At 50.7% G+C, this 12,542-nt stretch overlaps 1 protein-coding gene across 1 annotated transcript in view; it reads left to right on the top strand.

Moving 5' to 3' along the window:
• The window catches only part of ccdc102a (coiled-coil domain containing 102A), a gene marked incomplete in the record, with an annotated part of 28,832 nt that overhangs the window by 15,065 nt on the left and 1,225 nt on the right, over positions 1 to 12,542 (top strand). The window contains 6 exon segments of the mRNA XM_067249269.1: positions 1,381 to 1,840; positions 2,425 to 2,802; positions 4,382 to 4,599; positions 4,784 to 4,892; positions 5,701 to 5,817; positions 6,267 to 6,476. Of these exon segments, the coding sequence (XP_067105370.1) occupies positions 1,502 to 1,840; positions 2,425 to 2,802; positions 4,382 to 4,599; positions 4,784 to 4,892; positions 5,701 to 5,817; positions 6,267 to 6,476 (1,371 nt within the window).

The raw sequence follows: 12,542 nt of genomic DNA, 5'->3' as shown, positions 1-12,542 counted from the left end.
CAGCTTGACGTTCTCCCTCCCTCTCCTACCTCCTCTCTCTCGCTCGCTTTCTCTCTCCGTCCACCCCCCCTTTCTTCATAATTTTCTACTTTCACTTCTCTGTTTACTTTTCTCCCTCCTTCGCTCCCTCCTTCGCTCCCTCCTTCGCTGTTTACTTTTCTCCCTCCTTCGCTCCCTCCTTCGCTCCCTCCTTCGCTCCCTCCTTCGCTCCCTCCTTCGCTCCCTCCTTCGCTCCCTCCTTCGCTCCCTCCCTCCCTCCCTCCCTCCCTCCCTCCCTCCCTCCCTCCCTCCCTCCCTCCCTCCCTCCCTCCCTCCCTCCCTCCCTCCCTCCCTCCCTCCCTCCCTCCCTCCCTCCCTCCCTCCCTCCCTCCATCTCTCCATGCTTTCCCTTCCCCCTGCTTCCCATCTTTAATCACCCCCCCCCCCTCCTTCTCTCTGTCTCCCCTGTTCCAGTTTCTACTGTGTCTGACCCTGATTCAGCTCAGGTTACTGTCTGGTCCTCCCCCCATCTTCTCTCTCTCATCCCTTCTTTCTCTCCTTCTCTGGAGCTTCTTATTCTCCATTGAGATTGTGTGCGTGAGTGTCTGTGTGTGTGTGTGTGTGTGTGTGTGTGTGTAGAGGACTGCAGCCACTGTCTGTGGTCCAGATGGGATCCTTTGTTGCTTATTATGTTTATTGATGTTTGTTTGTATTGATGGTTATGTGTGTGTTTAAATGTGCGTGAGGTTGTGTGTATGTCTGTTTTATTTGAAGATACGTTCTTGTTTGAATTATACTGAAAAGGGCTTTGCCTGAAGCAGGGGAAAGTAATTAAACTGGAGGTCAGTCATGCACGGGTTCTATTAAACCACAAATATACACACACACTCAAAAAGACACACACTTTTGTTTCTCTGGTCTGCTTTTGCTGTGTGAGTGCTTCTGGATTTCCTGGTTGCCATGGTGTCAGACTGAGGTGTGAATGGACATGCTTCAGGTCATTAGGTTTACGCAGTTACCATGGTATTGGTAGATGCCTCACTCATAATTGGCTTGTTTAAATTACATCAGAATGTGGGAGGGCTTGGTAATCTCATCCATGTGACTGCTCATCTCCAGCCTGCTGGGGCTGGTCCTGGATCAGGGTTGAGATAAAGTTCCCAACTGGACTCAACCCGACCAGACTGAAATCAGGCCAGCGGATAAGAACTGAGAAGACCGCTGTACAGCATTACAGTAACTAGTTACTCCTTGAGGCCATAGCGTCTAGGTCATCTTAATGAAAGAGGGATGGATGGATAGATGAATAAAGGTAGAGAAGAGAGAAAACAACGAGTGGAGGACTGATGAAGGATGATTTGTTTAGACTCTAACTGTTGTTGTTGTTGTGTGTTTGTTTAGGGAGCAGGTCTACAGAGGAGGGCCATGCAGTCCTGAGAGCAGACCCTCTCTCAGATCCCCCCTCTTTCCCCTGATCTTCATCCTCCTCTTCATCGTCCTCGTCCTCACCATCGGCTCCGTCATGAACCACACCCCCAGCCCCCACCTGTCCGAGGCCTCCAAGTCGGGGGGTTCAGGCCTGCTGTGTGGCCTGGGACTGGGCCCTGACCGGGGGGTCCGTTCCCCAGACAGCCTGACCCACACCCCCAGCCCCACGGGGGGCACCCCCAGCTCCAGCCCCCCCCTGCTGCTGTCCCCGGGGCTGGGCCTGGGCCTGGGGGAGGCGGGGGGAGACTGGGAGAGCAGAGAGGAGCTCAGGCTGAGGGAGCTGGAGGAGGCCAGGGCCAGGGCGGCCCAGATGGAGAAGACCATGAGGTGGTGGTCGGACTGCACCGCTAACTGGAGGGAGAAGTGGAGCAAGGTGAGGATGATGATGATGGTGGTGGTGGTGGTGGAGATGATGATGCACGAGGAGGGGGTTGATGATGATGATGGTGGGGATGATGAGGGTGAGGATGATGATGATGATGATGGAAATGATGGTGGTGATGATGATGAAGATGATGATGGTGGTGGTGGAGATGATGATGATGCACGAGGAGGGGGGTGATGATGATGATGATGGTGGTGGTGGGGATGATGAGGGTGAGGATGATGATGATGGAAATGATGGTGGTGATGATGATGATAAAGATGATGGAGGAGGAGGTAGGTTAGGATGATAGTGGTGGTGGTGATGATGAGGAGTAGCATGATGATGATGTCAGAGGATGAGGTGAAAGAGGAGGATGGTGATGATGAGGCAGATGAAGAGAATGACGAGGGGGACGCCGGGGACATCACATAGCGGGGCACAAGGCGCAGCGTCTCACTGCTAAACAGAAGGCACAACCATCACACCATCAGATCCTCCTCCTCGTCATCACCACCTGCTCTTCATACAGGAGAATCCTGTTCCCCTCTGGTGACAGACACTGTTCAAACTCCGAGCTTGTCCCTCCTCAGGTGCGTTCGGAGCGCAACCGTGCCCGTGACGAGGTGCGCCAGCTCCGCCAGCGGCTGGACGCCATGACCAAGGAGCTGACGGGCGCACGGCGAGAGCGACAGGAACTGGCCTCCGAGAACGAGACCCTCCGACAGGACGCGCTGCGTCTCCGTGCCGACCAGTCCGCCTCTTCCTCCTCCCCCTCCCACGCCCTCCCCATGCCCTCTTCGACCCCGCCTTCTCCGTCCTCCTCCTCCTCACAGCCCGCTGCGGACAGTACGCAGGACAGGGTGGGGCTTACGGAGGGGGAGGGGCCTGGCAGGGTGGGGGAGGGGCCTGGCTCGCCGGAACAGGAGCCAGTGAGAGACGTGGGGACAGACAAACTAGACAGACAAAAGGTGGGTCACATTCTAGAACCACAGAACCTAGAACACAAACCTTACCGAGTTTCTCTGACGGAGCTTCCTGGATCAGAATCTGTACCAAATTAAAGCAAATCGCAGCTACTGGACTGGGCTGAACTTTGTTCTTGTAGATGAAAGTGGTGCAGATTCAGCTGTGCTAGCCAGGTCACATGACTTCAAAAGAACAAATTCACTTACTGGTATTTCATCATCTAAATGAAAATCTCTCTCTCCATTTAGCTCGTTTTCTCTCTGACACACACACACACACACATTAAATCATGTCAATGTGAGCCCAGCAGGTGTGGTTCGCTGCAGAGCCTAGAACTGTGTCACACTGACGTCTCTCAACCGGAGGGAACAAAACATAAGAGAAAAACAGAGAAGAGAATAAAACAGAATAGTGACTAGCTACTCTGGAGGGGATTTGGTCCTAAAATAGAATCCCCTCACACACACACACACACACACACACCCCACACACACACACACCACACACACACACACACACACACATACATATCATGGTCTGCCCCTGGGGTCTCCCAGACAGATAGTTCTGCAGTGCTACAGCTACCTTATCCCCACAGCAGAGACCTGGTAGAGATATAAAGACTCTAGATCAAGAATCAGGTCCAGAGGCTAGATCCAGATGCAGGTCTAGAGTCTCCAGATCTAGAAGAAGGTCCAGAAACTTGAGATCCAGATTTGGGTCCAGAGTGGAGCACAATTTAGATTCATGTTTCTGTTTTTAGGATGGGTGTGTCTCCTATGCTTCCTGGCAAAGAGCTCTCACTGCTTAGTTGTATTCTGCTGCATACACACACACACACACACATCCACACACAAGCACACACACACACACACACACACACCGCTAACCAATGCTGCGAAGGTTTGGCTGAAGCGGCAGTGCATACAGATCAGTGTCATTACCAATCAGATATGACCTTCACCTAGTGGGGGCTGTGGTTTCCATGGTAACACACACCCCATTGCATAAACCGCACAGGAGTGTATCCAGGAGGTCTACCCTTCGGGCATTGGTAATTATGGTGATAACTTCTCAGTTTTTCTCGTCCAGGAGCCAAAGAGAACATGGAAAATAATTACAACCTAACCTGGAGGAACAGACACACAGTCACACACACACACCGCAGACCTCCCCTCAGACAGACATGTGTAATAAATCAGGTTAGATACACAGTGCTGTGAGCTGGACAGGAGGGGCCGCTCTCCTGCATCCATTTCCTGTTCCTGCATTGTTCCTCTCAGCCTCAGACACGCTCTGAGTGCTTCCACATGTGGCTCAGCCTGGGCTCAGCATGGAGATGCAGCCAGCATGCACTGCTGTAAAAATCCTCTGGCGCCATCTGCTGGTGGGAGTGAACAACTGCAGTATCCATGTTTTTTTTTTACTCTGACCTGACATCATGTAACCTCTCTCTGTATTCCTTACCCCAACCCCCCCCCCCACACACACACACATGTCTCCCTCTTCCCCCTTCCCACCTGCTTTCCTCCCCCTCCTCTTCTTCTTGTCCCCCCCCCCCCCCGCCCTCCTTCTCTCCAGGATTTGGAGTTGTTAGAGTCAGTGTTGCGGTCCAAGGGGGAGGGTCCAGACTCGTGGGACGCCCGCAGCGCCAACAGCCTGCGCTCGCCGCTGAGTCGTCAGGACCGGAGTCGTTTGCTCTGGGACGACATCAGCACGCTGGAGGAAGACTCCGGAAAGCTCAACGCTCTTCAGCTACGCCTCGACGAATCACAGAAGGTCCTGCTGAAGGAGCGAGAGTAAGGGGTGGACACACGCTGGGAGAGAGAGAGAAAAAAAGAGGGAAAGTTGAAAAAAGAGAGGGTGGGAGAGATGTGTCTGTGTTTGAGAATGTTTTAGTTACCTGTTGGACTCTTGCCATGCTCTTAAAGTAACCCATACCCCAATCTCTCTCTTTCTCTCCCCCTCACTCCCTTTCTCCAGAGATAAACATGCCCTCATTAAGAACATAGAGAAGCTGGAGGCAGAGCTGAGCCAGTGGAAGCTCAAATATGAAGAGCTAAACAAGACCAAGCAGGAGACACTTAAACAGGCAAGGCTTGGATGTTTCTCTTTGCCTCTCTATACCCCTCTACACCCCTTTAAACCCCTCTATACTCCTAAATATCCATTTCATCCTCCTCTATAACCCTCTAAACCCCTCCATATTCTGTTATACCTCTCTGTCCGTCTCTCACCCTGCTCACATAGAGGGTGTAGTAGCAGGAGTCAGGCTCTAGGTGGAGCTCTGAGATCAGCCAGCAAACAGACAGGCACGCTTGGCCCACTCTCGTGCAGGGCTGGTCTGTCTGTCGGCGGAGGCCGGGGGAGAAACACCCTGAATGTGATCGAGGGCAGAAGAGAGGGGCTGCCGAGCAGAGGGGGCGAGAGACAGGGCAATGACTGGGTGATAAAGGGGGGAGATAAGATGGATGGAGAGCGATCAGTAATGACTGTTTAATGAGAAGAGGAGTGAAGTGAAGGGCAGCAGGGCAGGTGAATCCGAATTAGTTGAAGTTAAAGTATCTGAGGTTGAGCTGGGACAAGGTCTCCCGCACAGGCGTTCACATGTGCACACACACACGCACACACACGCACACACACGCACACAAGCACACTGTGCGCACAAATAAATTGGCCTTTTGACGGTTTTAATTATAATACATTTGGGGAGAGAGGCGGGAACGCAAGGAGAGACAGAGGTGAAGACGTGCAGGAAATGGCCCAGGCTGGAATTGAACCCTGGCCCCTGTGTTAGCCCCTAAGACGCCCAATAAATACACAAATATACACACGAACGCACACCAACCCACCCAAACACACGCACACACGCTCTGTGACGCTCGGACTCTGTGCCCCAGGTGAACCTGCTGAAGGAGATGCACCAGGACGAGCTGGGCCGGATGTGTGAGGACCTGGAGGACGAGCTGGGGGCCAGAACCAACATGGACAAGAAGCTGGCCGAGCTGCGGGCTGAGGTGAGCAGCACTCCCACGGTGTTAGAGGTCTGGGCAGACTCCAAGGGTGGATGGTATGTGTGAGTGTATGTGCGTGTGTGTGTGGAGGGGGGGGGGGGGGGGTAACACCAATAGGAATGGAAGTCTGAAGCCCCCCAGCCCCCCTTCAATTTTAACATTGAAGGTGAGGTAGTCCAGAACAGTCCGTGATTCAGAGTCCTCTCTGAACTCCTCTGGCACCTTTCACAGTCATTGCCTGATTTCTGTTGGCTTGAATTATTCATCTCTTATGTTTGCCATTGATGAGAGTCCATGCACAGCAAAAAAAAAAAAATCTCCCTTATCTCTATCTACCTCTTTTTCTGTCTCTTCCTCTCTCCCTTCCCTTCCCACCTCCCCTTCTCTCCTCCACTGTGGTCTCTCTCCCTCCCTCGTCGCCTGTCTCTCCCCCCCCCCCCCCCCCCCCCTAGATGGAGCGTCTGCAGGTGGAGAACGCGGCGGAGTGGGGCCGGCGGGAGCGTCTGGAGACGGACAAGCTGGCGCTGGAGCGCGACAACAAGAAGCTGCGTGCGCAGGCCGAGGACCTGGAGGAACAGCTGGCGCGCAAACGCCGCCAGGCCGCCAGCGCCCTCGACACCGACCTCAAGACCATCCAGACGGAGCTGTTTGAGAGGAACAAGGTGAGTCAATACCCCTCTATACCCTTATGTACCCCTTCAGACTCATCTATACCAATCTGTACTCTAAAACTCTCACCTCTCCACTCCTCTGTCCTCCTCCAAACTCCTCTATACCCTCCTATACACACACACACACACACACACACACACACACTACTCCTCAATGCTCTATACTACTCTAGATCCTCTATACGGCTCAATTCCTCTCCTCACCCCACGACAAACAGCCTGTTATGCCACTGCGGTGGACACAGAGAATGTATGTGATGGATCTGTCTCCGTGTGGCGTTGAGAGCAGCCTATCGATCGGTACGGAGAGGGGAAACACACCGAGCGATTAAGACACTGTGCCGACACACACACACACACACAACAAAGTGTGATTGATACCAGAATCATCTCCCGGCCCAGACCCTGGGCAAGATGGTCCACTCTGAGATTGATGCTCGCTGTCCTTCAGTAATACACACTGCCTGGGGGGGAACACAGGGAATGGGACTGCTGTACGTGTGTGTGTGTGTCCACTGTTTATCGTCACCCACAGTATCTCTTTGTGCACGGTCTGTCAGTTTGTGTGTCATCTAACTTGTGTTATTGTTGTGTGGAAGACATCTTGAGCCCAAGCCTATCGATTGAACTGGTAAAAGGGAGAGGTATTGATACATGAGTGTCATCGCGGGCCCAACTACATGGAGAGGTGTTGATGCATGAACACAATCCCAGCCTCGTGGTGTCGTCTCCAGGCTGGGCGGGCAGAGCTGCGTCTCCCTGCCTTCTCAGAAGGTGACGTCTCTCTCATCAGGATTTCTCTGTTCCACCTCTCCTTTGCCTTGTAGCACACACACCTCCGCCTGTTGGGGGTGGTGTGTGTCCGTCTCTGTGTGTGTGTGTCTCTGTGTGTGTGTGTGTCTCTGTGTGTGTGTGTCTCTGTGTGTGTGTGTGGATGTTCCTCTGTGTTTGTTTGTGTGTGTGTGTGTGTGCATCTTTCTGCGAGTGTGTGTGTGTTTGTGTGTGTGTAAGAGTTGGACCCTTATTTCGTGGAGACAGTGCGTGACATTGGTTCTATATGCCAAGTTAGCCAACACACACGCGCACACATATGCACATGCACACACAGACACACACACACACACGGTTGCCAGCATCCCCATAGAGATCTGCCTTTCCCCACCGTTGTTCCTCCATCTGTGTGTGTGTGGGGGTATCAGTGTAGTTCATTCGGAGACCTCTTTGTGCTTTACTCGTCTTGTCTCTCCCCTGCATCAGTGTGTAAGTGTGCTGAAGGTGACAGAGGAGCCCAGCTATAAATCCTGATGTCTTATTCCACGCAACGTCTGCCACACGCGGGCACCGCCATACATGACAAATACATTTACTGTAATGCAGGCTGACGTCACCCTAGATGTGTGTGTGTGTGTGTGTTTGTGTGTGTGTGTGTGTGTGAGAGAGAGAGAGAATGTTTGACAAGGAAAGGGGCGAGGGTTGTTTACGACAGGTCATATTTTTTTCCACCTTCAACGTCACAAAGACAGGATCACACTCAGCCAAGCACCAATGTGTTTGCACATGCGTACATGCTCGTATGGTTGTGCACATGAAGGCGTGCACAAGATACATTGCTACTCCAGAAGCTATTCCCCCCTTGCCACCCCCCCCCCCCCACGCCCCTCCGAACCCGTGCCCCCCACCCCTTTGCCCTCCACATCCCATTAATACTGATAAACCCACCCAGAGCCAAGACAGCCACATTAGACACACAGCTGCTCCCCTTGCACTCTGAGAGCCCCCACCACCACCACCACTGTCCCCAGGACTCAGGCCTGAGCAGCCGATCACAGATCTCTCTGATGGATGAGGCCATAGAGAGCTCTCTTCTTCGGTGCTCGGCTGCTTTACCTGACAGATGGAGCCACTCAAACTGATGCCTATGACTAACAGGTCACATTAGCTATGTTCATTAGGACTCTAAAGACTTATGCATATAAGTGTGTGTGTGTGTGTGTGTATGTGTGTGTGTGTATGTGTGTGTGTGTGTGTGTGTGTATGTGTGTGTGTGTGTGTATGGGTGTGTGTATGGGTGTGTGTATGTATGCAAATGTGCTCTCCTGGTGTGTGCTGGCAACATCTGGGGTTAGTTGGTGTGAAATGATATTATAGCTTGGGCTTCTCTCTTGGTGTTTTTCCATTTAATGCCTGCTGTGAGTCAATGTGTGTGTGTCTGCTGGTGTGTGCCAGTGTGTGTGATAGAGCTGTGCCCTCCGTCAGTCTAAGTGGGCCTATTAGAGGCAGGTAGTGTGTGTGGGTGGGAAGAGTAAATGACAACCTACCCACTGGGTTATATATGAACATCCCCTGACACTCGCTGCATTTAACAAGCACACACACACATATTTTATCCTGACACACACATACACGCTCACATCACACATACACACGAGGACACACACACGTACAGTATACTGACACACACATTCACTCACATCACACATACACACAGGCACACACACACACACACACTGTATACTGACACACACACACTCACATCACACACACACACAAGCACACACACAAGGACACATACCCACACATAAAAACACACACAAACAGTGCATACACACACAGACACCCATGCAGTTCCTAAACACACACACACTGACACACACAGACACACACACACACACACAGGCTCTTAGAAGCCCAGCATGTTGTAAATGGGAAATAACAGAGAGCAGTACCACAAACACACTCCTACAAGCAGAGGTAGCATGTAGGGAATCAGTGTGCACGTGTGTGTGTGTGCGCTTCTTCATGTGTATGTGTGTGTGTGCTCTTCTCTGTGTGTGTGCATGCGTATGTGGGTGTGCTTGTGTGTGTGTGTGTGTGTGTGTGTGTGTGCCTGCTACAGTAAGTCTGTAAGTGTTCCTGTACTGCAAGGAGAGGCACTTATCCAGATTCCAGTCAGGAGCTGAGCTAATTGAAGGCAACAGGCATTTGAGGCTGGACCACTGAGATAACTGTGTGTTTACGTGTGGGTGTGGGTGTGTGTGCATGTGTACGTGTGAGTCTGTTTTAAGTCTTCAAACCTTCTCCACTGCTTTCTGAAAAGATGATGTTAATCCTCTGAGTGGAGAAGAAGACAGGAGAAAGAGAGGAAGTGGAGGAAGTGTGCTGTATGTCAGCAAAATGAGAGAGAGAGAAAGAGAGAGAGAGAGAAAGAGAGAGAGAGAGAAAGAGAGAGAGAGAGAAAGAGAGAGGGAGAGAAAGAGAGAGGGAGGGAGGAAGGAAGGAAGGAAGGAAGGAAGGAAGGAAGGAAGGAAGGAAGGAAGGAAGGAAGGAAGGAAGGAGAAGGCAGGAGAAGTGAAGGTCAGAGGACAAGGCAGGGTGTACCTGCCTTGTCCTCTATCTGCCAGAGAGAAAAGCCCACTTCCTGTTTGGATTAGCCAATGAGGAGCAGCCTGGGGAGCCTCTGCCTTGTGAGTTCCTGTGTGGTGTGGAAGTGACGCCTGTCTGCTGGTGTTGCAATTGGGGTAACGAGGGCGCCCTGCGGCTAGTTGCGGCGGGAAATTGGCGGTAGTTGCCGGGGGCAACCCCAAGGCTGTTCACCTGCTCAGCCAATTACTGCTTATAGTCCTGTCCTGTAACTGCTCTGCTGACTCACAACCAAACCTAGCCTGGGGCTAACCTGTAAATATACACATACTAGTGATATGTAGTAATATATTGGTGTATATACTATTGATAAATATTTGTGGAACATATGTGATATTAGCAGGTATTTAACTTTGTGTTTCTTTATAAAATCTTGTCATTTCAAGGTGCTGGCAAATCATGTTTGGTTCTGTAGCTTCCTAAATCGAAGGTATTCCGTCTGTTGTTGAACACTGATACTGTCTTTAAGTGCATTCGTTTGGAATGTGTTCAGAACGGTAGAGAGCTGACCGGATGAATAACCGTAGTAACTGTTAGATATCTGTCATTGTTCACTAGAGTCCTCTTTATCTCCTTTCTTCCTTTCTTCTTCTCCTTTACTCTCTTTCTCTTCTTACCTTTCCTACCTACTCTTTATCCTCCTCATCCCTCCAAATCTCCTTCCTTGCTCCAGCCCCTTCTGCCTCCCGCTCCTCCCTCCATACTACCCATCCATCTTTCCATCCCTCCTTCTCCCTCCTTCCCAACCATGTTCCATCCCTTCCATCCCTTCCATCTCTCCCTCCTTCCAAACCTTAATTTCTCCATCCCTCCCCCTCTCTCCGTCCCTCCGTCCCTCCCCTCCTCCCTCCATCCACCCCTCCATCTCTCTGGCATTCAGTCTTCATAGGGTTAAGCAATTCCTGACCAATCCCGTTGCAGCAATGTAATAGGCCTATCTCCCCCAGGCCTTCTCATAATCAACCCAGTTCTACCGCTCAAAGCTGTTCTGTGTGTGTGTGTGTGTGTGTCTGTATGTCCGCATGCATGTGTGTGCGCATGTGGTATTGAATGAATTATACCCACGTTCAATATAATAAAAAAGCCAATAGGGGGTGAGGGAATATGAGGGTTTTAAGAAAAGAATAATATATATAAATATATAATCTCAGTTCTGGTTCTTTCTAGGTATATGTAGTGTAAAGTATTTAGTATATAGTGTACATGTATGTAGTATGCACTGTAGGATACTGATTGATATTCCTTGGTCTTTGTGTGTACTTCCCTGAAGAGATCGGGCTGTTCTGACTGCTCATACAGGGGTGCATGTTGACTTACTTGAGAAATGTGTGTGTGTCTGTGTGTGTCTGGTGTGTGTGTGTGGTGTGTCTTTGTTTCATTGGAGCAGATGTTGTGGCAGACTTCAGGTCTGTCCAGTCAAGGAGAAATATTTAACAGTCCTGTCTCACGTGACACAACACACACACACACACACCACACACACACACAACACACACCACACACACACACACACACACACAAACACTCTCCAGTCAATCTAGCCCTCTTTATATATTTACAGAGAGGATATGGCAGTGTTTGCCCCTGTCTAACTAGGTCTCAGAAGGGGTTGTTAGTGCAACAGTGATAATTGTATTATCTATGACAGTTTCAATTTCAGTTTTTATGTGTCTCCCTCTTTTTGACTCCTTCCTTCCTTCTTTCCTTCCTTTTACTTCTTCTTGATTGTATCCACATGATTGCATGCAAACACAGCACTCTTTCAAATGTGCTTAAGTCAGTCATTCTAATAAAAACTCAGATATGTGATTATGTGGCCAGTGTGTTGAAATGTGCAGAAAGTGTGGGTGCGCGCGCGTGTGTTCTTCAACATAGATCATTCAGTCTATCCTCTTACATGTTTTATTGAAAAACCACTGTGCGCTTGTGAATCCATCTCTCCTACCACCCCCCCCCCCACTCTCTTCTCTGTCTGTCACCCTTCTATCCCCTGCTATCCTCTCTCTCTCTCTCTCTCTCTCTCTCTCTCTCTCTCTCTCTCTCTCTCTCTCTCCTCTCTCTCTCTCTCTCTCTCTCTCTGTTCTTCCATTCAGGACACTGGCTGTGTCCCTCGGTATGTGTCTTTGTGTAGGCGCTGTCTCCTCTCTGTGGAGGGAGAGATCTGCTACTGCTGGAGGGGTGTGTGAAACCCACAACAGGGATGGGTTCCTTCAGTTTGTTGAAAATGCATGTCCTTTGTTCATCATACAAAAGAGCATAAGCGCTCCTTCCTGTATGATAGGTGTGAACTAGACCTGACTCTGTGCTGCTCAGAGCTACGTTCCTCCCTCTCCTCTTCTCCCCCCGTCCTCTCTTTATCATGTTTATAATTCATGTGATTTAATCGCCTTTGTTCTTATTCAGCATCTCTGTCCTGGACATATTTATGCCATCTTCCTCCACCCCCATTTCCTCCCTCAATCCCCCTTTCATTCTCCACCCCATTTCCTCCTCAATCCCCCTTTCATTCCTCCACCCCCCTCTCCTTTCCTTATCCACCTTTCATTCTCCACCCCATTTCCTCCCTCAATCCCCCTTTCATTCCTCCCACCCCCCTCTCCTTTCCTTCTCACCTTTCTCTCTTTTCAATCATGTACT

This window comes from Osmerus mordax, chromosome 13, assembly GCF_038355195.1.
Source record: "Osmerus mordax isolate fOsmMor3 chromosome 13, fOsmMor3.pri, whole genome shotgun sequence".
In the NCBI taxonomy this organism is placed as follows: Eukaryota; Metazoa; Chordata; class Actinopteri; order Osmeriformes; family Osmeridae; genus Osmerus; species Osmerus mordax.
Note: the sequence above shows the minus strand (reverse complement) of the source record. Positions and strands in the feature narration are given on the sequence as shown.